The sequence below is a fragment of the Peromyscus eremicus genome, chromosome 3, assembly GCF_949786415.1.
Source record: "Peromyscus eremicus chromosome 3, PerEre_H2_v1, whole genome shotgun sequence".
In the NCBI taxonomy this organism is placed as follows: Eukaryota; Metazoa; Chordata; class Mammalia; order Rodentia; family Cricetidae; genus Peromyscus; species Peromyscus eremicus.
The window spans coordinates 95,980,955-96,005,991 of NC_081418.1; the positions used below are offsets into that span (position 1 = coordinate 95,980,955).

At 47.6% G+C, this 25,037-nt stretch overlaps 2 protein-coding genes across 5 annotated transcripts; one reads left to right on the forward strand and one right to left on the reverse strand.

Moving 5' to 3' along the window:
• Positions 1 to 1,108: 1,108 nt before the first annotated feature.
• On the reverse strand, positions 1,109 to 20,302 carry Cct7 (chaperonin containing TCP1 subunit 7). Its single transcript, XM_059258074.1, has 12 exons — positions 19,718 to 20,302; positions 11,250 to 11,403; positions 10,293 to 10,399; positions 7,906 to 8,031; positions 6,670 to 6,722; positions 6,053 to 6,224; positions 5,187 to 5,351; positions 3,686 to 3,874; positions 3,111 to 3,208; positions 2,619 to 2,751; positions 1,750 to 1,956; positions 1,109 to 1,428 (listed from the first exon to the last, which is right to left on the reverse strand). Exons 1-12 carry the CDS (start codon positions 19,721 to 19,723, stop codon positions 1,207 to 1,209), a joined length of 1,632 nt encoding a protein of 543 aa, XP_059114057.1. The 5' UTR covers positions 19,724 to 20,302; the 3' UTR covers positions 1,109 to 1,206.
• Pradc1 (protease associated domain containing 1) lies at positions 18,987 to 24,673 on the forward strand. 4 transcript variants are annotated; one of them, XM_059258076.1, is made up of 5 exons: positions 18,987 to 19,880; positions 22,896 to 22,996; positions 23,420 to 23,529; positions 23,772 to 23,939; positions 24,149 to 24,673. In XM_059258076.1, exons 1-5 carry the CDS (start codon positions 19,688 to 19,690, stop codon positions 24,267 to 24,269), a joined length of 693 nt encoding a protein of 230 aa, XP_059114059.1. In that variant the 5' UTR covers positions 18,987 to 19,687; the 3' UTR covers positions 24,270 to 24,673. The 4 variants fall into 4 exon arrangements, with proteins under 4 accessions (XP_059114059.1, XP_059114060.1, XP_059114061.1 ...); XM_059258077.1 differs by having other exon boundaries at positions 19,767 to 20,092; XM_059258078.1 differs by lacking the exon at positions 18,987 to 19,880 and adding an exon at positions 20,339 to 20,743.
• Positions 24,674 to 25,037: the final 364 nt, after the last annotated feature.

Consider the following 25,037-nt stretch of genomic DNA (forward strand, 5'->3'; position numbering starts at 1 on the left):
TCACTTGACCTGTGAGAGACTAAACTGCTACCACAGCCTGACCTTAATTTCCCCATTTTACATAATGGCCTTCTTGCTGATTTAATTAATAGCTCCTAACCTGTTTAAATTTAAAAACACACACAAAACAGATGTCTGGCTTAAACTGCATACTGTACAAGTAATCCTTGAGAGCCAGCTGTTCCAACCTGACCACAGGAAGGATGTCTGTCACACTCCAGAGTGCACACCTGCCCACAAATCCTATCCTGTTTCAAGACCATCTAACCATGAGTTCAGAGCTCAAATTCTCTAATCACATCCCAGTTCCAGGAAGCAAGAACTTCAATTATTCAACATAACCCCTTCAGCTCTAATAGTCACTGACTACAGCTCTAGCTTGGGGCAGTTAGCAGAATTGAGGCACTCACTGGTAGACCCTGCCAGACTTCTGTGCCAATAACCATTAACTGCCCCTGGTCACAAGAAGCAGCAGCTGGGACGGTAGCACAAGCCAGTCATTCCAGCTTACTCAGAAGACAAAGCAGGTCAAGCCCAGCTTGGGCAACTTAGTGAAACCTTAACAGTACAAAGACTATCAGCCCAAAGTCAAAATAGGGCTGGGGACATAGCTCAATGGCAAGTGCTTGCTTAGCAAACCACATGAGGCCCTGGGTTCAATCCATAGTACCAGTTTAAACAAAAGGGACTCTCAAGGTGACTGAGCAAAAGAAAACAGGTATTTTCTCCAAGGCCTTATGAAGGTACCAGAGTCCAGAGATTATGTGATGCCCTGACACTCTTCCAAGAGCCCTCACTTACAATATTTTAAGAGGAAACATGCCTAAGCTCAGAGAACATGAATGTGGAACATAATCCACCCACTGTGATGGAAGAGATGCTGTGTGTGCAGTGCCTGAGCTAGAAGGACTGAAGATAATGACATCAGGAGAAAAGGAAGCCACTATACATCGCCAGCTACTGCTCAGAACTGCAACTGCACTGAGACTTGTAGACAAGGGCCACAGCAGAGCTCACTGCAGAATCATTTACTTCTACCGCAGCAAGTATACACACACAGCTCATTCTGAGAGGCAGCACGATGGTTTTGAGAAAAACTCTGACCAAATAATCTTAAGTTTTATTTAAATAACCTCCAGTGAGAACACAGCAGACTAATCAACCATTTCCTCACCACCAATTCACGTCATCAGGGTGGTGTGCCTCTCAATGGAGGCGGCCTTGGCCTCGACCCCGACCAGCTGCTGGGGGAGCATCCACAGTGGAGCGGGGGTTCTTGATAGTCTCATCCACGGATACAATAAGGCATGCAGCCTCAGACGCTGCTGTCAGGGCATTGATGCGCACCATGGCCGGCTCCCACACGAAGGCCTGGAAGTTGTCAGCGATGTCCTCATTGTTGATGTCCACCCCATACCACATACCCCCCTGAAAGAGAGGGGAAGCACTTAAGTTTCACTTCTTCCTGCACACTTGCCAAAGGACTCAATTGCCAGAAATTTTGAATTGATGGCACTTTCCCAAGAGAATCTGAGGGCAATGGCACCCTTCCCCACCTGCCAACACCTGCTTCCAACTCCGGGCATGCTGACCACAAGCACCTAGGCCCTCCCAGGCAACTGCTGTTTCCAGGTGTGCCAGGAGGGAGCTGTCCACTGCGCCTGGCAGTGACCATATTCCCAGACAGCACATCCCTAAGAGCCTACCCTCGCCCGTCCAATCCCTGGGTCCCAGAGAGCGGAGAACTACCTGTGCGTGCCGAGCCCGCAGCTTGTTAAGGATGTTTGTGGCATCGAAGCCAGCATTGTCACATAGCTGTCGTGGAATAATTTCCAGGGCCTTGGCATATGCCCCGATCAGCAGCTGCTGTTTCCCTGGAATGGTCCTTGAGTAATCCCGCAGGTATTTGGAGAGCTCCATCTCAATGGCTCCACCACCAGCCACCACAGAGTCATTCTGCAGAAACCAAATAGCTCGCAATGTAGTGGCCCAGCTCCAGGCTTCAAGTTGGGCCACACAGCAAATCCTCCAGCCCAGAAAAAGTGCCCAAAACGTGAATACTGGCTTGTTCTGTCCCTTCCCCAAACCCCAGATGCCCAGACACAGCCAGCATCCAGCACATCCCAACTTCAATCATAGAAATTGAAAGGTCACTGTCAAGGCCAACCATAGCTTGGGCGTGGTGACGTCAGGAGGACAGCTGAATAGATCAGCCCCAGTTTGTTAACTAGTTTTGGCCTTTAAAACATCATGGCCTATGCCAGTCAGTGGTGGTGGCTCAGGCCTTTAATCCCAGCACTCAGGAGGCAGAGGCAGACAGGACTCTGTGAGTTTGAGGCCAACCTGGTCTACAGAGCGAGTTTCAGGATAGCCAGGGCTACAAAGAAACCCTGTCTCAGGAAAAAAAAAAAAAAAAAAAAAAAAGCCAAATAAAAAACCAAACCAACCAACCAACCAAAACCAGCATGGCCTATATATGAGGCTGAAGTTATTTCTCCACGATTTGTAGGGGGAAATCAAAGCCCAACATGCCACCTAGGAAGGACAGGTTATATGAACTCTTAAGATTTTTCCAGCTCTAGTTAGAGGACTTCAGGAAAGAGGCATCATCCCAGTACCTTGATGGCCCTCCTCACGATCATGATAGCATCATGCAGGGACCGCTCTGTCTCCTCCATAAACTGCTCAGCCCCACCACGGAGGATGATGGTACATGTCTTGGCCTTAGGGCAGCCAGTGAAGAAATTGTACCTATGTCCAGGATGTAACGGTGCACACATGAATTGCTGCCACCTTGCTGCCTGATCTCCCTGCCAAGGCCTCCCAAGAGGGAGCAGTGCTTGTTCACTCAGGCTGTCAATCCTAACCTTGAAAGTATTTTTTGAGGCAGGACTGGGGTGGTACCACTAGAGCTTGTGGAATCAGATCTAAGATCCAACTAGAAGTACTTCCCTTCTGTAACACTATACCTGAGCTCTTTATCCACCCCTCCACCCAATAGCACCTTGAAAAGGGAACAGTACAAGCCACATACCACACCCAGAACTTGACAAAAAAAAGGGGGTTGGGCAGACCCAAGCAGTTCTTGGGTGCTGAGCCCATAGGCTCACCTCTCGCCTCCAATTTGGGTCTCTTCAAACACCTGGCAGTGGCCCAGCACATCTGGATTCAGAGAATTCACACTGGTCTGGATTGAGCCTCCACAGGCCTGGGGAGCAAGGAAAACATCAATGAGGCCAATTGGCCTCCTGCACCCACTCAATAAGCCGGTTTCCATGCTGAATCTGCCACAGAATCTTAAGAGCTCAACATTTATCCTGACCTCTAGATGATCCCTACTACCTCTCAAAAAGATGAAATCAAAACAGAACCAAACACATAAAAGGTAAAAAGCAAAAGGGACTAGTTCAAAGGAGAGAGATCTGATGTCTACTGCTCTGGGTTCAGCAACTCTACTCAGGAGCAGATACCGAGAGGGAAAGCCCTCACTGGAAGCAATACCCACTGAGCCTGACCCAGTGACCACAGTGCTGCTGTGCAGCACCTACTTGCTGACCTGTCTTGGTCAGTGAATTCAAAGCAGTTTCTATTACTGGGTATAGACAGTCTATTCTATTACATCAGGGACAGAGGAAACAATCTAGGGCCATGAAGGACAAGCAGCAGCCTATGAAGTTTTGCTTACCATCATTGTCCTCTTCAGATCCTCCTCTGGCACTCGGCCAGCACAGAACATGTCCCTATCAGCAAAGTACTGGGTGGCCACATCCCCAATGGGGAGTTTGGACAAGATGACTTTGGCTCCAGACTGATGGATCTTCTCTAATTTGTCGTAGAGAATGTTCCACTCAGCATCAACAATTGCCTGGTAATCCTAGAGACCCCCAAAAAGATGAGAGTGTTTGAGGATGAAAGTTGGTGTATATACAGACAGGCTAAGGCTAACCCAACTCCTCCCCCCACAGAAAACATGCCGACTTATCTGGGAATTAAGAGGGGCCAACAGTCCAAACAAGTAAGGACCATTAAAAGCAACCACTTAACACTTTCAAACACAAACAAACATACAGAGTAACTTCAAGAAGGGAGCTTTGCCTAGGGATTTCCCAATATGATCTCTCCCACTACAAAGGCCATTCTGTGCTGGAAAACACTGCTACCTAGAGGCAGCCTTGGGAACCACAATGGAGGAACACAGTTCATGAGACTAGAAAGGAAGGAGACCTGTCCAGTCCAAGAGAATCACAATAGAGGCAAGCTTGTCATCCCAGCTACTCAGGACTGAGGTAGGAAGATTATAAATTCAAGGCTGGCCCAAGAAACTTAACAACACTTGTCTCAAAATAAAAATTTAAAAATAGGTAAGCCTTGGGTAGTGGTGCACACCTTTAATCCTAACACTAGTGAGGCAGAGGCAGGCAGGTATCTGTGAGGCCAACCTGGTCTACATAGCAAGTTCCAGGACAAACAGAGCTACATAATGAGACCCTGTCTCAAAAAAAGGGGAGGGCACTGGGAGTGGTGGTGTACACCTTTAATCCCAGCACTTGATAGGCAGAGGCAGGACCTCTGTGTTTGAGGCTAGCCTGGTAGTCTACAGAGCAAGTTCCAGGACAGCCAGGGCTGCACAGAGAAACACTGTCTTAAAATACAAAAGTTAAAAAGGGGCTAGGGGAGGGCTGGAGAGATGGCTCAAAGGTTAAGAGCACCGACTGCTCTTCCAGAGGTCCTGAGTTCAATTCCCAGCACCCACATGGTGGCTCACAACCATCTGTAATGAGATCTGGCACCCTCTTCTGTAAATAAATAAATCTTTTTTTTTTTTAAAAAAAGGGGGCTAGGGACTGGGGGTGTAGCTCAGCAGTAAAGCCCTACTTAATACATTTCAGCCTTACTATGGATAAGAGAATAAACAAAACAAAATTTCAGGCAAGCTGGAGGGCTCATCCCCCTAAGAGGCAGAGCACAGCTGCTCAATAGGTTTTCACATTCAAACCACCCCAGGTAGAAGTCAAGGAGAACAAAGTAGAAAATTAGTGGGCTGAGTGTGCAGACACAGGCACGGACAGAAGATCAAGTGCCCACAGGAACCTGAGAAACTGAGCTGGCCCTTAGCAACCTAGAGATTGGAGGCCCTCACCCAGAAAGTCGCCGGCCTCCTCACCCCTGCGAAGGGAGAGGCCTACCTCTACCGTGTGGACTCTGATTTCAGCATTATCTTTCTCTGCTTTCAGCTCGAGCTCAACATTTAAGAGGGCGATCTTGGGGTTCTTATACTTCTTGGGCTGCATTTCAAACCCAGCATAAGAGAAAGTCTTCTTGAATGCGACACCAGCCACCAGCTGAGACTCCTGGTTAAGACAGATAACTCAATGGTTTGGTTACAGCCAGAAATCCAATCAATCTATGAACCCAGAAGAGTAAACCCCACTCTCCACTACTGTGATAGTCTTATCCATCATCATCACAAAATTTGGGACAAACCCATCTTTTAAACTTTAAGTGACACAGAACGTACTTTAGTTGCCCCTTTAAGGTGAGATAGCATTCAATTTGAACAGAGACAAGCATGGTACAAGCTATCTACCTGGTTGACCTCTACAGCTGGCTATGCACAGCACTTCCAACAAAGGAGCAGATGGGGGGGAGGGAGGGGAAAGGCAGACACTGTGCCGTGAGTCCACCTCACCCTCAAGTCTCCTCATTGCCTGAACACATGAAGTCCACACAGTGGAGCCTGGACGCCTCCCTAGTAGCTATCACTGTGGCTCTTCACCCATCAACCCCTCCAGTTACTGCCAACAAAGGAACAGTCTGTGGACTGCCGAATACCTCTAGGATTTCTCTTTGGAGAATTCACAAGTACTTTATCTGAGCCAATCCTTCTATACACCCTGACACTAACACAGAGAACAGGATTCTCAAGTGGCACAGGTCCATGCTCCCATCCTGATGATAAGCAAACAGACTCTTGCATTCTCCCTGCATCTATACTGTGAACTCTGCTCCCAGTCAAGTTGTCTGCTGTCTAGGGAGGCCACAACAGGCTCACCTCTAGAGCTCCACCCTGCACTTTCTTGATGCCAATCATTTTAAGCTGCAGCAACTCATCAAGCATCATCACAGCATCAACCACCATCTTGGCGAAGAAGACCTTCTGCTGAGAGATCAGCTTGGAGCTCAGGGCTGTCATTGCACACTTCTCCAGCATCTTCCTCTGTTCTCTGGAGCACAGGGCAGAACTGACATTGAGCTTCTTCCCTGATTCTACTACAGCATGGGAGTGGTGCACTGCATACAATACTCTATACATATTAACCATTAGTGTGACAGAAAACTACATTTGACAAAAGCAGTATCAACCCATCATTTAAACAAAAATCTACCTTAGCAGCTATACATACCACTCCATTACTTTCCCTTTAACCCAAAACTCACCACCCACCCCTCTCCACCTGTCACCTTTCCTATCATTAGGGTAGATTATCAGCAACAGACAGCAGATGCAATCACCCCCACCCCACCCACCCCAGTGCCAGCTCTTTCATGTTGCACAGCCAAGGGTCTGACAAAAACTCAACAGCCTCTTGCCCAGAGACTGCAACATGCTTACATACCCAATTTGGCCGCAAGATAGCAAGGCTCTGACAAAGCCCACTGGAAACTTACACTTTATCTTGCTTCTTCACAGTCACAGCAATCTCTTTGATCTTGTCAACAGCCTGCCAAAAACACAAGTTGAGTGGGTCTCATGCTAAACATAGAGTGGTGAAGTGGACCCAATAGTGCCAAGACCCTAAGCACATCCTGGGCCTGGAGCTGCCCAGGAGAATGGAAAGCTCTGCCACCTTGAGTGTTCTGAAGAATCACCAGGCACTTCCAGGCCTTGGCTCTGGGACTGCCAAGAACAACATGAGGACAATGCAGTTGAAGCAGACAGGTTGCTAGGTCAGGCCAAGCCCCTGGCTTACAAGTGGACAACTTCTAGCACTTTATATCTATGCAAGTCATAAATAATATATAAACCAGCATTTTAAACCAGCAAATCCCCTCCAAAGTATTCCTTACATATGACCTGATTTCAGTGTCAGCACTGGGAACACAGCAAAGGAGAAAGTAAGGCCTACAGGGATTAAGTGACATGTCACAAGTCATATGATGGGAGACTGAACAGTCAAAACCAAGTTATCATAAGGTACCTGATAAAAAACAAAATTGTACCATCTCGAAAAACTAAAACAAAACAACGTACACATGGAAACCGTCACGAGCCAGGTGTAGCAGCATATACTACCTGCAATCCTGCACTCAGGTGGAGGTGGGAGGATCAAGCAAATTCAAAGCCAGCTTAGGCTATTATCAGATTATCTCAAAAAAAGAAAAAGAAATTGGCTGTCCAGTGCCAAATGATCAGCCCTGAAAATATACAAGTGATATTATATATTATATGGCCTCAACAGGTTCTATTTAGGAATACACATATCAGTAACAAGAGGCCATGAACTGGAAGCTGAGTGATGAGTACATGAGAGGGTTTGAAGGGAGGAATGGGAAGGGAGAAATGCTGTAAGTAAAATACAATCTCAAAAATAAAAAGAAATTGAAAAAAGTAAAAGAAAAAACAAAGATTGCATTTAGCAGACATACTAAGATGTCCCTAGTTTGTACACTCTAAATAATTAAAAACAGCTCTCACCTATAAAGAGCCTACCTATGCCTACAAAATAAGTCTACCAGTCTTAATCTATCTCATCAAACAGCTACTGAAGGGTAGAATGGAAAGATGGCTGGCAATGCCCGTGTAGCTCTGCTCTGGGCAGTTCCTTCACACCCAGGAAAGGCATTATCCTAACAGAAATGTGAGGGGCCCAGGTTCTAGATCGAGTGAGCCGATGCAGTCCCTACCAGCTGGGTGGCTGTGCGGAAAGCTCGGATGATGATCTGAGGGTGCAAACCTTCCTCCACGTAGGGCTTCACCTGCTTCAGAAACTCGGCAGCCAGCAGGGTCACTGAGGTGGTGCCATCACCAACCTGGAAGACATGTTTTCTGCTATTCAGGGAATGAAGCTCTGAAAATCATTTTTAGGCAACTTAGCAATTTAAAGTGGATACTTTAAATTGGGTGTCAAACTTTTTCCAGAAACCCACATATTTTGCAACAAAAATGGAAAGGTTAGAGTGTCCAGGGAATCAGCCTTTCTCAGATGGCTTTGAAGTACAAAGTTAATTCCCCAGACAGCACCATTCTCCAGAGAGCCCAGGACAGTCCACTCTCAGGACACGAACCTGGCACATGAGTCAGCAGAAACTTTACTGTCTTAGTTAAGCATTACTACTGCTGTGATGAGACCCCAAAGGAACGGGGGAGGAAAGAGCCTATTTGGCCTCTACTTCCACATCACAGTTCATCATCAAAGGAAGTCTGGACGGGAACACAAGCAGGGCAGGGACCTGGAGAGAGGAGCTAAAGCAGAAGCCGCAGAGGAGTGATGCTTGCTGGTTTGCTCCTCATGGCTTGCTCAGCCTGCTTTCTTATAGAATCCAGGACCACCTGCTCAAGGGTAATATCATCCACAATGGGCTGGGTCCTCCCCCATCAATCACTAATTAAGAAAATGCCTATAGGCCTGCTTACAGCCTGATCTTATTGAGGCTCCCTCCTTCTCCAACGATTCTAGCTTGTGTCAAGTGACATAAAACTAGCCAGTGCACTTTACTACATACAAAGTTAGTAAGAAATACAGCACATGACAAATAACTACAGTACCAAAAAGAAATAAATAAACATTCCTTAAAAATGTTTTTATTTTAAGTCAAGTGGCAGCAGCACACACCTTTAATCCCAGCACCTGGGAGGCAGAGGCAGGCAGATCTCTGTGAGTTTTGAGTCCAGGCTGGTCTACAGCGCTAATTCCAGGACAGGCAGGGATACATAGAGAAACCTTGTCTCAAAAAACATAAATAAATAAATAATAAAAAAGTTTAAATTATATACATACACAGTTGAGCACAGAAGTGCAGGTGCCCACAAAGACCAGAGGTATCAAATTCTCTGAAGCGAGAATCAGGGAGTTGTGAGGCAGAAGTAAACAAACTCCTAGAACTGGCCAAAACGCTATTTAGAAGAGCAGTTTTCCAGTCTGCTCATCTTCCTCAGCTTTTCTGCGCTGCAGTCTAGTATTTGTTTATGTAGATGGGTGTTTGTCTGTCTGTGTACCACCTGTGTGCCCAGTATCACAGAGGCCAGAAGAGGGTGTCAAATGCTCTGGACGGACTTAGAGGCAGTTGTTAACCACCATGAGTGCTGAAACTGAATCTGGGTCTTCTGGAAGGACAACCAGTGTTCTTAACTGCTGAACCATCCATCTCTCCAGCCCCCTAAACTGTATTTTTAATGAGAGAAAAAGTAAGATCATTTATAAAAACTGGCTGACTTCTCCTTGGGAATGAATCCCCTTTTCACTCACTTATGTTCCCTATGTAAAATAAGGAATACTCAATAGGAAGGGGAACACTCTGGAGAAGGAATGAAGCTGCTAGATGTCTGACAAGAAGCATGCATTATTTCCTTGCTGAAGATAATTAACAAACCCATCAAGACCCACCTCAACATCCCTATTCTGTAGTACTCCGAAGTACAAAGCTTGCTCTGCACAATTACTACCCAGACTTTAGCATCAAAACTGATGTTTACAAAGACAGACTGGTGGTTGACAGTGACATGGACACTTGAAACTGGTTGGAAGGATAAATTATGTGTACTTGACACACACAGCAGGATGGAAACCTTTGTGTCTCCAATCCCATTTTATAAAGTGGTAAGCAGTGAATAACATGAATAACCGCTCACAGGCCCAGTCTAAATTAGAGCACTTAGACTCAGTCTCCAGAACTGAGACCTAGAGACAGCTGCCATCCACAATGGATTAATGGATAGGAAATAGTACATGCAGAATTATAGCTTTAAAGGTTATTAATCATAGACTGGGTGTGGTGCCACATGCTGCATGGGAGGCAGAGGCAGGAGGATCTCTGTGAGTTCAAGGCCAGCCTAGTCTACATAGCCAGCTATAGGATAGCCAAAACTACAGAGGGTCCCTATCTCAAAAAACAAAAATAATATTTTTTTTAAAAAATTTTAAATTATAACTATTTTTATATGTAAAACAGTTAGACAAGTATAATTTTAGACCTAAAAAAAAAAAAAAGATCTGCAGTGGAAAGAGTGAGGCACTGAAGGAGAGACATTGTGCTCTAGCCTCCACTTAAGTTTCCATGACTGACTTTCCTACCTCAGCGTCTTGGGATTTGGCAATGTCCACTAAGGTCTTTGCTGCAGGATGGACGACATCGAGGAGTTTCAGAATTGTGGCCCCATCATTAGAAATTGTTGCCTTGCCTTAAGAGAGAAAACAGTAACAGTTAAAACCTCCTTTCTTAATCCTGTTTACGGACCTGGACTCCACATACACTTTTTCTTGGGATTGGGCCACAAGCTTTTAAATACTATGGGCTCTTGATTTTCTTGAGTCCAGGTTAACTGAATACAGAGTAATGTTAGCCAATCATGCAGTGTGCAAGTCATCTTTGGAGGCTAAAGCAAAACATCCAGTTTGAGGCTAGCCTGGGCTATACTGTCTCAAAAATAAGAGTAACCCCTAAAATACTTTGAAGACATCTGACATTCTAGTATCTCACGACAATACAACATAGATTAAAGGGCAATTTTCCCTTCTGTGTTAGCAACATGTTACAGTGAGGAGGACCCCAGAGAAAACCAGCTTCTTAAAAATAAATATATAAATTAAAAAGAGCGATTTCCCGTTTTAATTATGTACATATGAGTACATGTACATGTGCATGCATGCAGGTGCCCTCAGAAGCCAGAGACGGCATCAGAACTCCAGGGATTGGAATTTCAGAGACAGTTAGGAGTTGCTTGACATAGGTGCTAGAAACTGGTCACCCGAAAGAGCAGCAAGCTCTCCCAACCACTGACGCATCTTTCTCTCTAGCCCCCAGTTCTATTTATGTCTCTGGGCCACACTTTCCTAGAAGGCAGTAGACTCCTGAGGCCAGGTTCTCCCACAGAGCCCCACAGGGTTCTACATTGAAGGCCGTGCATACAGCTTCACAGATCCTTTGGAGATCCTACAAGCAATGGGATTTCTGATGGCAACCGTAAGCCCCAAATACCCCCTAGGCACCTCTACTCCTTCACAAAGCCCCAAGGAACCATGAAGACTTACCTCGACCATCCACAATAAGCTTGTCCATGCCACGGGGACCCAGTGTGGTTCTTACAGCCTCAGCAACCACCTGGCAGGCACTGATGTTACTCACAAGCTGAGGGATGCCTTGGGAGCTATCAGTCCCTTCTTTCAACAGGATAACTGGTGTGGGCTGGAGAAGACAGCAAATGACTGCTTTTAATCATCACCTCCTACTTGAGACTCACAGAACAGTGGGCAGTGAAGGTGGTCCCAATTCCACCATGGCAGAGTTATCTGCACCCTTTTAAAGCACAGTCCCGTTACCCAGACTGACTCCCCAACCACGCCTACCTCTAGAGGTACTGCTGATGTTGAAATCTAAACAATAAATTATGCTTTCTGGTGTCTACATGATCCAGTACGGCCCTTTCAACTTTTGACATTTTTGTCCTGTGCTTCATAACTGGGTCACAACACACAGCACAAAAAGAGCAGTTCCAGCTTTTCATATACCGTCCCTCCAATAAAATACACACTGGTTTGTGTTAGAGAAGCAGAGGATAACTGGTATAGAAACTGAGACACTGTCCTGGAGATGACCAGAAAGGAAGCTTTACCAGAGACCTCAGCTTGAGTGTAGCAAGACAAAAAGCATGTTTATCTTACCTTAAAGTGACATACTGATATCACACAGCAATGCTGTCACCTCTCATACCCATTCCAAAATGCTCCCAAGTAACTCAGTAATTTTTGCCTTTCTCTTTAGCACTGGCCCAGAAGGGTTAACATCCCTGCATGGGCTTTCTGTGCACAACCACTCTAGAAACTATGAGAAGGTAGGAATGCTGCTTGTTCAAAAGGCCTGCTTGGAGACTGTACTGCTTAGTTCTTTGTTAACACAAGCCAGGATCATCTGGGAAGAGAAATAGCAATTGAGAAAATGCCACCATCAGACTGACCTATGGAAATGTCTATGGGGCATTTTCTTAATTAATGATTGATGTGGGAGGGCCCAGGCCCCTAGGAGTAGTGCCACCCCTGGGCACACTGGTTGTTTTAAGGAAGCAGGCTGAGCAAGCCACGAGGAACAAGACAGTCTGCAATGTTCCTCCACATCCTCTGCTTCAGGCTCTGTTCTGCCATCCCTTTATACAGACTGTAAGCTGGAAGATGAAATATGCCCTGTCCCCCCCAAGTTGCTTTCATCATTGTGGTGGTTTGAATGAGAATGGCCTCCATGGGCTCATGTTTGAATGTTCTGTCTCAGTTAGTAAAACTATTGGGGAAGAACTAGGTGTGTCACTGGCTTTCAGGTTTCAAAAGTCCAGATCAGGTCCAGTGTCTCTCCCCCTGCCTGCTGCCTGTGGATCAGGATGTAGCTCCCAGCTACTTCTCCAGTGCCATGCCTGCCTGCCACTATGCTCCTCACCATGATAATCATGGACTCACCCTCCGAAACTGTAAGCAAACTCCCAATTAAATGCTTTCTTCTATAGGTTGCCTTGGTATGGTGTCTTTTCACAGCAATAGAACAGTAACGAAGGCAGTCATGCTGTTTAATCACAGCAACAGAAACCTAACCAGGATAGGGTCTTTCCTCCAGTGTCCAGGAAACAGCATGGACAATGAAATAGCTGGCAAACCAGAGCTCCCTACAGCTACACCTGAGCCTTCAGAAACAAGTGGTGAGCCAGGCCATCTTCTCAGTACTAGACTAACTCTGCATGCCAAACAGAAGTAATTAGGAGGAACACCACCTCAGCACATTCACAGCTCTTTGTTAGCAGCAACAACTGAAATTTACTTTTTACTTAACAGTGCAATAAAAATGCCACTGTCTCCTTGCTCACTTCAGATACTGTCCCCATCTAAAAATACGGAGTAAAGGAATCATATTCTGTAGTCTAACAATCTATGAGCCTAAGTCCACTGTAACTGAGAAACTTCTGGAAGAGGTAGAGCCTGTGGAGCAAATTAGCGCTGTCCACCTTACTGCTTCAGAAAACTTACTGCTCCAGAAAACGTACTGTTTTCACGGCTGCTGGCCCCTGCCGGGCTCCAGAGCTGCTCTTCAACACGTCAAAGTTCTATGACGGGAGCCAGCCAATGCCAAACCTAACTAGCTGAAAGTTGGGCTGACCTTGGGCACCATGGTTTTCCTGTGGGTTTTATCTCATCAAACAACATAATGAAGATGTTTTGGAGTATAAAAGAAATGGATTGGAATAAACTTTGGAAAGGTTAATATAGTCTGTTTCACATGATGATCATGGTTATTCCTCTGGATTCACCCATGCGTTGAGTTGTGGATATGAGGGAAAAAGTTATATGTGAATGTGTATCAGTTAACATCTGCATTTTACATTACTGAACAAATAAAAATACTCATGTTCTTTAAAAAAAAAAGTTTAACTCCTTTGGCCAAAACAGCTGATGGCAAATTGAGAGGATGCGTGGAATAAAGCTGAAGAGTTGGGCAGGAAGTTAATCACATATACTTGAGATCAGCCATGGCAAGCTCTCAGGCTGTATTCCTACTTAGAAAGGAAGCTGTAGAAAATCCGTCCGCAAGAACTACACACTGTGAATCACCTTAAGCCACTCCAGAAAATGACAGCAGGTAAGATACAACATGCAGATGTATAAAAGGGGTCTAAAGTATGGTTCATGAATGAATGAGGGGTAGTTTAACACAACACCCACTACATTTTTAAAAGAATATTTGCCAGGTAGTGATGGCATACACCTTTAATCTCAGCACTGGAGAGGCAGAGGCAGGAAGATCTCTGTGAGTTTGAGGCCAGGGCTACAGAGAAATCGTCTCGGAAAAAGAAAAAAAAAAAGAGTATTTGTTGCAGGACATAGTGGTGCACACATGTAAGCCCACTAATGAGCTAAGCTGAGGCAGTATGATCATTCCATGTTCTAGGCCTGCCTGGGCTACATAATGAGATCCTATCTCAAAACACAAACAAAACCCCAAATAATTCACAGAGCAAAGAAACAACACTAAAAGTTGAAAGTGGGAACTGAAGAGATGGCCCAGCAATTAGGAGTACACACTGCTCTTACAGAGGACCTGAGTTTGGATCCCAGCACCCACGTCTGATGGCTCACAACCACCTGTCATTGAAGTTGCCTCTGGCCTCCACAGGTATTGACACTTACATGTACATACCCACATACAACACAACATATATACATAATTAAAAGTAAATCCTTACAAGGGATGTTTGCAGCAGTAGACCAAAAAGTCAAAAAAGCATGGAGTACATTTCAAGGAGCTCTCAGTGCAAATAACACCACCCAAGACTGCTATATACAGCAAAGCTGTCTTCTAAAATTGAAGGAGAAAAAAGAGCATTTCAAGATAGCACATGACCACCAGCACTAGAAAAGGTACTCAGAGAACTACAATACAAGAGGAAACCAGTTTCCTAATTTGAGTGGCATCTTTCTACCGACACATGCCATTTTCTGTTTTGGTCATTTTATCCTTGGTTTTTCCCATAAAGCTCCCTTTTAGTGTCATCAGAAGTATTTGCATATATTTCCACATGGCTGTTCAGATGTGGTAAGGCTGTTTATTGACTATCACTGGAAATTGGACCCAACCACCGATAGAGCGGATCCGCTTGCTCACTTTTTAAATAGTTTGGGAAGGTGATGAAATGACATTAAGAACTATAGTCTGTGCACAGAAGGCAAAACTGCATTCCTGTCTTAGTTAGGGTTACTACAGCTGTGATAAAATACCACGAACAAAACCAAGTTGTGGAGGAAAGAGTCTATTTGGCCTAAGCTTCCACATCACTATTCATCACTGAAGGAAGTCAGGACAGGAACTCAAAACAGGGCAGGAACCTAGAGGCAGGAGCTGATGCAGAGGCCATGAGGAATGAGCTTACTGGTTTATTCAGCCTGCTTTCTTATAGAATCCAAGACCACCAGCCCAGGGATGGCACCACCCGCAACTGACTGGTCTCTCCTACATCAATCATGAAGAAAATGCTCTACAGGCTTGCCTACAGTCCACTCTTAGGGAGATATTTTCTAACTTGGGGTTCCCTCCTCTCAAATGACTCTAGCTTGTGTCAAGTTGATTAATATAAAACTAACCATGACAATTGTAAATAATAACTGCATGTCAAAGAACTCTAAGCTAGCAAGGGCAAAACCTCAGCAGAGCTGCAAGTGGGCAATAAAGGTTCCACCAAGTCGGGCCAAGTGTGAGGGGCATCATGAAAGATGCCTTTGTACACAGGCAGCTGAGAGAGAATGTAGCAGACACCCCTGGGGGCCTAGATAAGTTTCCAGGCAAAAGATTTTTTGTCTACCAATTGGCTCAGGGTAGTGCCCAGAATGGGAAACTAAAGCAAAAGGGAAGAGGGTCACTGGTCCATGGAGGGGCGCACATACATTGTACCAAGAGCTATAGGAATTCACTGGACTAACATGCTCAGACTGAATACTCCAAGTCCACTACAATCACTGCATGAGGCAATGGTAGCTACCTTTGCTAACAATTACACAGAACAGACCCTGCTCCAGCTCCAAGTCCCCAACACACCTACGGCTAGTCAACTCACTCCACCTCTCCTGATCCCTGTAATAATCTGCTGCATGCAGCCAGAGACCCCACTGTCTGAGAGTACTACAGTTAGGGGCTTCAGAGGGAGCTGTCCAAGTTTCCACAATCATGTAGATTCCCTGCTGGATGTCCCCCCAGTGTGAGCAGTATGTGGGCTGGACATATATAAGGCTTCTGAAGTGGGAGGGGCAGTGGCAGAAACTGAGCTTTCTCTGCATCAAGAACTCACTTTTCATAGCACCTCATCTCCTGAATGGAACCTTAGATCTTAATGTACCTTGCTAAGTGCAGACCTCCTTTCTTCCTCTCTGGCTCATTTTCCTCTCTTCTGTTACTGAATCCTGTGGCTGTCATCCCAGGGGGCCTCATTCTATGCAGGCACTGTAGTGGGGGTTGTGCTGTCTCCACCCTGCCTCTCAACTCCAGTGGGTGTTAGGTCTGGAAATGACCTTGGTCAGAGTCTCTGTTCCCAACTTTCTTTTTTCTTTCTTAAAGGCTAGGCTTACAGAACTAGACCTTTTTAACCATATAATTTTTGAGGAAACATAGAATACTATTCAACTTTTTGTTAGGTTATTTCATAAACATTTTTTGAACCATGCTGCTTATTTGTCAAAATCCTCTCTGTGAGCAGCGCAGGCACACATGCTACAGGTCAATGTCAAGACATGCAACAGCATGAGCTCCACCTGAGAACTAATCAGAAATGTGTCTTACTGCATCCCAGACCCATGGAAACGGCCTGAATTTCAGAAAGATCAAGTGGATTTATATGTACCCTAAAGCTTGAAAACACTACATACAGTTCATATGTGCAAAACCAAAAGGCCTACAATTGAGTCTCGGCTGATAAAATGGTGTACATTTACCAAACTTCAGACAATGTGAAATAAAGCATGGTTTCGGCCCAACATGACTGACAGGAACCTGGGATCCAACAAGCACAGTTATCGAAAAGAAATTGCTTGGGGCTGGGGAGATGGCTCAGCAATTAAAAGTACTGGTTGCTCTTCCAGAAGACTGGGGTTTGACTTGCAGCACCCACAAGACAGCTCATAACTACCTGTAACCCTTCTAGGCACCAGGCACGCAAGCGATACACTCACCTGCATGCAGGCAAAACTCCTATACAATTGAAATAAAGTTTTTAAAAAAGGAATTGTTCAAGCAAGGTATTAGCAGTCCACTGAGATAGAAATGAAGATGCACCAGTACCACACACTATAGCCTATCTTGGTTAGAGAGCCACTGTCTTTAGTGAATGAAGACTGGTATCAGGATGCTGGCCTCAAAATTGTATGCACAAGTCACAGAACCTACAAGACAGCTATAAGCCAATAAAAACCAATTTTTTCTTTCTTTTATCTCCCCCCCATCATGGTTTCTCTGTGTAGCCCTCACTGTCCTGGATCTCACTCTGTAGACCAGGCTGGCCTCAAACATACAGAGATCTGTCTGCCTCTGCCTCCTGAGTGCTGGGATTAAAGGATTGCACTACCACTGCCTGGTTCAAAGTAAAACGACCAGTTGTAGGCAAGCAGACACTCAAATGAAAGAAATAGTAAAAGTAGTAATAAACAAAGTTGTATTGGTCTAAGAAAAGGTATCAAGAGTGAAATGTAAGAATAGATTTGAGGCTGGAGAGATGGCTCAGCAGTTAAGAGGCCTTCCTGCTCTCCCTGAGGACAGGGAATTTGATTTCCAATACCACAACCATCTGTAACTCCAGCTCCAAGAGTGAATCCAATGCTCTCTTCTGGCCTCCACGGGTACCTACATGAATGTATACACACACATGTCCACATGAGTGAATACACACACACACACAATCTAAAAAAACAAAACCAAAAATCCAAACGACAACAAAACACGCCCACCAAAAGATAAGAAATACTTTAAAGAATATACATCAATCCACTAAAACTAGTTATGTATAAGAGGAAGAGTTCCAGAATAGCTAGAGATACACCAAGAAACTCTCTCGAAAAACCAAAAAGGGGGGGGGCACAAAAGGGTTTACTTTAGCTTACAAATCCAGGTTACAGTCTGCTACTTGGTGGGTGTGGGGGTGTGGTGTCATGTAACCTGAAGGTCAAGATCAGAGAAAAATGAATGTATGCATGCTGTTCACTTGCTAGTGCTCATCTAGCTTTCTTCTCTTATACAGTCCAGGACTCCACGCTCAGGGAATGGTGCCACCCATAGTGGGCTGGGTCTTCCCATATCAATTAAAGCAACCCAGACAATTAATTCCCCACAGACCAACCTAATCTAGACAATCCCCCATTGACACTTTCTTCCTAGGTGATTCTGAGTTGTGTCAAGCTGACAAAACTCATCACCACAGTGGGCTACACACTGACTTCCAGACAAACCTTGAGCTACAAAGGAAGACAAGCCTGCTATTGAAAATAAAAGTCTCAGGGGCTGGAGAGATGGCTCAGCGGTTACGAGCACTGTAAGAGCACTGGCTGCTCTTCCAGAGGTCCTCAGTTCAATTCCCAGCAACCACATCCATAATAGGATCTGATGCCCTGTTCTAGTGTGCAGGCATTCGTGGACAGAGCACTCCTATCTAAAAATATACATAAATAAATAAAATGGGAAAAGAGGAGGTAGGACAATCAAATGAGGTCTTAGGTTCAATTCCCAGTACCCGAAAAAATAAAAGCCATTACCGTTAGACCTGATGATCTATAAAAGACCAGAAACCTGAGACCAGTCTGTTAACAGCATGGTGGACTCACATTTTAAGAAAAGAGATAACCAGAAGGCAAACAAGCCAAGTGGATAGGGCAAGAATAATCAATTCAGGTAAAACCCAAATGTAGTGGTCTGTGCCTTTTGAAAAAAGGTTTGCTATTTTTGGGGGGCTGAGTGGGCTCGGATCTCAGGGCCTTGGCCATGCTATGCAAATGATATACATTGGGTCACATCTGCAGCCCTGATGTTTTACTGTAGCACATTAAGAGACTCGGTTTTACTCCTCAGCTCTGGTCCTTGCCAACCAAATCAATTTCAAGAACTAGTAACGTTGAAAATAGACTTTGAAAAGGGACAGTGCTAGGGGAATATGGACGCGCTTCCGTAAGGGTTCCTTCTACTGAGTAGGAGCTGCAATCACAAAGCATTTTTATTTGGTAACAGGGAGAAGGCCATACAGGTCATCAGTCAGTGTGGACTCCGGAGACCAGAAGCTGCAAAGGGCAGACAAAGGATTGACACCAAAAAGCAAAAATTAATGCGTGAACTGGTGCCAAGTGTACAGGAATCTGAAGCTGACGTTGCTCTCATTAACAACTGAGGTTTATCATACACAGGGAAGGTCTGATGAAGGACCGCTACAGGCAGACCTTTAAGAGACTCCTGCCTAAGGCACTCTGGTCTTCCCATCCCTGTTGCTGTGCACCTCAACTGCTGCCCCTACCCAGCATGAAGCTGGGCCTGTACATTCAGGAGACATTAAGAATGCACCCGCTGAACGGGTTCCAACAGGAATGAAGGAGTCTGTTTTCCCGCATGCGGCAGCCGCGCTGAGTATATGCGACCACAGTGCCATGCAGGGCGCCACTCGGCCCAACCCAAAGTCTTCCCGCTGCCTCTGAGCGCTCTAGAAGCTCGGCCTCTACTTCTGCACCTCCCAGGGCAGCGAAGCATACTCCCAACCCGCACTCGGTTCCGAAAACCCAAGTCTCCAGTACGGGGAAGGGGGCTGAAACGGCCCTGAATCACCGTGGGACCCGTAGTCTCCGGGCCCAGTGGAGGCGCGAGCCCCATTCGGCTCTCGTCAACCGCTCCAGTTCCGGGCCGCGGCCGCCCACAGGCAAGGGATGGGAGCCGGCCTCTGCAGGCTCCCGGCAAGGCGGGGGCCCTACGGCCGTGGATGGCAACGGATACGCAAGGAGCCACTCACCATCATCTTGGAAGCGGCTTCAGGGCCCCGCAACTCGTCTGTTCTCGGCCTCGGAACCGCCCACCCAAGCCCACAATGCTCCGCGCCGGAGGAGTCCTCAGAAGCTTCTGGCTAGATGTAGGCCCGGGAGAGGAAGGAGACGGACCACTTCCGCCACTCTATGGTTAGCTACAATCGAGGTGGCCGGCTAGAGAAGTCGGAGGCCCAGGGACGCCCTAGGAACTCGCGTTTGCTATGGTGGGGGTCATCGAGTTTCGATGTGCTTTTGCACTCGGAGGGCGCAGTCGGGTCCCACTTCGGCCCGCGCCCCTGGATGCCATGGTAGACAAGCGATGAAATGTCAACACGGAACGCCGGTTGTGGGAAGCACCTTAGGTGAGCGAGCTCACCGCACCCACATAGCTCCGTGGCGTTGGAGCTCTGTGCGTTTCACAGATAGCCTGGGAAGTTGAGGCGTCCCGGGTCACAGGTGCGGAGCCCCCGAGCGCGGGGAAACTTGTCCGGGCGGCGCCTGGCTCTGCAGCGCCTCCTGTCGGCCGAGGCTCCGCCCTGCGGCCTGAGACGGGTGAGGTCGCGCGCGGCCGCAGCGCGGAGCCAGCCTCAGGCCGTGAGGACACCCGAGCGTCCCGCAAGTCTGTCTCCGCGAGCCGCCCACCCTCGGGTCGGGTGCCGCGTCTATACTGAGGAGCGCGGGGGCGGGGCTGCGAACTGCAGTTGCTATTAAGAGTTTTGGCAAATCAGCTCCCGGCTCCACTTCTCCTGGCCAATAGGAAGTAGCCCAGGGCGCAGAGGCGGAAAGTACGGCCGCACGAACAGGCATGGCAGCCAATCAGCCGCCGGCCTCGGTTCCGCGCTCCAACCCGCGCCGAGAGCGGGCCTGGGGGAGGCCGGGGCAGCTGTCAGGCTAAAGTCCGGCTAGCGAGCGCGGCGGGACGGCGGCGGCGGGACGGGCCCTGGAGATGAGCCGTGGCGCCGCGGGCTGGTGCTGTCTCGTGCTCTGGCTGCCCGCGTGCGTCGCGGCCCACGGTGAGCGGCGACGGGCGGGTGGGCGGGCTGGGTGGGCATCCAGTGTGCGCGCTGCTCGGGCCGGGGGCCACGGGTCACCTTGGGGACCCCGCGAGTTTGGGCCGACCTGGTTCTGCGACCAGACGGCCGCAGTGGGTGGGTGCTGGTCCCCGGGGCCATGAGTAGGCGCAGCCAGAGGCTCCCCACGTCGGAGTAAGACCCTCCAGCCCTCCTCCCACTGAGGGCGACCCGGGTGACAGCTAGAGATCTAGAATGGAGAAACGTGAGCGTTCATACAGGCAGGAACATACACGTGGGCTCACACGCACAGGCACTCACTTACACAACTCGCACATAAATGTACACACCTACGCGCTAAGTGAACACATGAATATATAACCGAAGAGATTAAACACATCAAACGTCAGACAGGAGTGTGCTTGTCAAAAGGGTTGCCTCATGTTAATCCAGAAGGCTTCCTTGGGGGTGTATCCATCTGATGGAGTATATCTACACTCAGGACAAAAAGCTGCAGGCCCCCTGAGCTCTGTCTGGGTGGCTGCGATTTGGACCATAGACAGGAACAGCTATAACCACAGCCAGTCATAGCCACAGCACATACAGTGATAGCTTGGTCGTTAAATTGATTAACAGACCTGAGGCAACAGCTTCCATCCATCAACATTCACTCATCTCTCTGGACTTAAGCAATCCAGGGACTCAAATCCCAGGAAAACATTAAACTTCGATGCTGAAAAGTTTCTCTGTCCTAAAATCCTGGTGGTTCTGGCAGTTCTCCTGTTCGGGACAGGGCAGGTGTCTGTTCATTCAATAACCTTTGCTGAGCAGCCACTGTGTCCTAGGCACTGGGGATTCATCACTGAGTAAAGCCACAAACTTAGAATCATTGCTATAGTGGAAGAAGCAGACACAGAATATTATACCTACATCATAATTACAGAGGAAGTAGCAGCGGGAAGAAAGTACATTTTGAATGGGTATAGGAAGGGACAAGGCAGCATCTTTCTGAGAAATGACAGGTAAACTTTTAAGAAGACCCCAAAAGATGGAAACACTGAAAAGCGAGTTCAGCTTGAACCTGGGAAAGAGGAAAACAAGATTGGAGCAGGGGTAGGAGTCGGATCATGCAAGGCCTTCTACACCACAGTGAGCAGCAGCATACATTTAGTCAGTGAAGGAGACACTGAGGCTCTGGCAGTGAGTGGGTGGCTGGAGGACCTTAAGGACTGTAAGGAGGGCATGGAGAGAGGGAGCTGAGAGATAGCTCAGCAGCTAGGGTACTAGCTGTTCTTCTAGAGGGCCCACTCACAACTGCTTGTCCCTCCAGTTCCGGGGAGCTGACACCCTCTTTCTGGATGCTGCAGGCACCAGGCACACACATGGTGCATGGATATACATGCGGCCAAAGCACACACATACATAAAATGAAATGAAAATTAAAGAATGAAGACAGATGGGAACCTGAGGCAGGATTGCTTGAGCCCAAATGTTGAAAACCAGTCTGGGTAACATAGCAAGACCCTTCTGAAAAAGGAGACATGGAAGCAAGACCAGTTAAGATTGAATAGTCAGGACAAGAGATGACAGTGCCTGGATTAGGAGATGTCAGTGAGACCAGAGCTAACTTGTAAGTTCTGGTTAGAAACTTGGGGTCTTCAGAGCAGCCGTGGATGCTGACCCGAGAGCTCTGGGTCTTTGTGGCTCACCTGCTGTGGCAGGAGGAGCAGGCAAATACAAATCTCTTGTATCCAGTCTGTCCTGTCCGGTGCAGGAACCAGCTCTCAAGCTGGGGGTGGTGATGCATGCCTGTAATCATGTTTGGGAGGCAGTCAGGAAGAAGGACTCAAGGCCCACCAAGGGAACAAAACTAGTTCAAAGCCAGCCTGGGCTATGTGAGGCCATTTTAAAAAATGGTGTGGTAGTGCACACCTTTAATTCAGCACTAGTTGGGGGTTGGCAGGGGGAGGCAGAAGTGGATCTCTGTGAGTTTGAGGCAAGCCAGGGCTACATAGTGAGACCTCGTTTTAAAAATAATGCTCCCAGAGGATCCACTCAGTTGATGTCCACCCAGCTGAAGACATAGGGAACCCCGTGATCTAAACCCTAACCAGCTTGTTCCCAAGAGGCTTTTCATCTGCACTCTTCCCTTTAGGCTTACGCATCCATGACTACTTGTACTTCCAAGTGCTGAGTCCTGGGGACATTCGCTACATCTTCACAGCCACACCTGCCAAGGACTTTGGTGGTATATTTGTAAGTGCAAAGATGCTCAGATCTCTGACCCTCAGCAGCCTTCTTGCCATCACTGAGCCATGGTGACCCTCATCCCACTTCTATGCTGGAACAGGGCAGGAAGCAGAATCCAGCTGTGCCCTCGAGCTGCTGCATACTGTAAGCCAGGGAGGGACTGCCTTCATTGGTGGAAACACCTGAGAAACCAAGGGCACCAGCTTTCTCTGTCCTTCTGCCTACTTCCCCTGGCCTGGGTTGTAACCAGCTCCCCTCTCACAGAAAGGCAGGGCAAAGTCGAGTCATCAGATGGATCTTTGTGAGAATTAAAGCACTCCATTTCCTTCCTTCACTCGTTATGAGGTACCAGGAAGAAGGAATTGTTAGCCCGTTCAAAGCCATGTTTTCTTACACTCTTACTTGTCCAAATGTCCAAACACTTTTCAGCACACGCGGTATGAGCAGATTCACCTCGTCCCTGCTGAACCTCCGGAGGCCTGTGGGGAACTCGGCAACGGCTTCTTCATCCAGGACCAGATCGCTCTGGTGGAAAGGGGGTAAGGAGTGGGCAGGCGTGACACATGGGGAGGGCAAATTCTGATCACAGCTCATTGTACTCTGAAATGTCGATCTTTAAATTCATCCTTTTTGGGTCTTTAAGAAATGTCTTGTCTACTTTCTGCTGTGTACTGATGACCCTCTATACATGTCCTCTATGGTCCTTTCATCCTCCCAGAGAGGATGAGGGAGGGGCAGCTAGCACCTGCTTTTCTCTTGGTCTCAACACTACCTCTTCCAGGGGCTGCTCCTTCCTCTCCAAGACCAGGGTGGTGCAGGAGCATGGCGGGCGGGCTGTGATCATCTCGGACAACGCTGTGGACAATGACAGTTTCTACGTGGAGATGATCCAGGATAGTACTCAGCGCACAGCTGACATTCCTGCCCTCTTCCTGCTGGGCCGAGATGGGTGAGGGCTCTTTGCTTCTGGCTGTCCACACTAAACTGGGTGGCATGACTTGGTAGGTTCAAAGGCAATCACCAGTCCCCTCTCACAGGCCCTGTCTTGAGTATCCCAGTCAGACGGCCAAAGTTCTCAGGTTCTGGAAGCTCCCAGAGTAACGGGCAGAGGGCAGTGTTGGGGTGCTGAGAAAGTGACTGCTCTTCATGCCCTCCCAGCTACATGATCCGACGGTCTCTGGAACAGCACGGGCTGCCGTGGGCCATCATCTCTATCCCAGTCAATGTCACCAGTATCCCCACCTTTGAGCTGCTGCAACCTCCCTGGACATTCTGGTAGAAAGGCCGACCCCAGGTGCCAGCTACAGGTGATTCACTTGGAAGAGGAAACCTAAGATTCTGCCACTTGGAGTTTGGAGATAGACTCTGAGGACAAGTAGAGCCAGGGAGGGGACAGGGAAGCCACACGACTAGCTTTCCCTTCCCTGGGACCTGCAAGGACATCTCATTCTCCAGCAAGAGGCAAGAACCAGACCCAAGGCTTCTGGCTAGAACTGGGAACAAAAGGTGCTGAAGGCAGGTGGCCTTGTCATCTGCAACCTGTCATACGCCACCAGTTTCAGCCTCCTGTAGCCAGGACCTCCTCACAATGAGCCTTGTAGCTGTTGCTGGAGTGGTTTAAAGAACTGGTATTCCGGGACTAAGGATCCCCTACTTTTTAGCAATAAAGTTAAATAAAACTCATTAGGTTTGTACCTGTGTCCTAAACTAAGAATGCATGGATGTGGTGGGACTCGTATTTGGTCCTACATCATGCTGCTGCATTTTGGGGAGGCTCACAGAAGGCCATGGCTTCTCAAGCCCCATTAGGATTATACAGACTGCTAGTTGTGGTCCAGCCCTCTGGGAAGACGACTTCTATACCTAGAGTCAGCAACTGAAACCAAACCTCAGAGACCCTTGCTCTGGCTTTAGGGACGTTTACCACCAGTGTGGCTGACAGTATGAGCACTACTGAGAGAGCTGGAACATTCTGCTGCCACCCCTGGGTCTAACTTGTGCCCTCTGCACCCACCTTGACTACTGCAGGCCCGGAGTGCTCTACCCA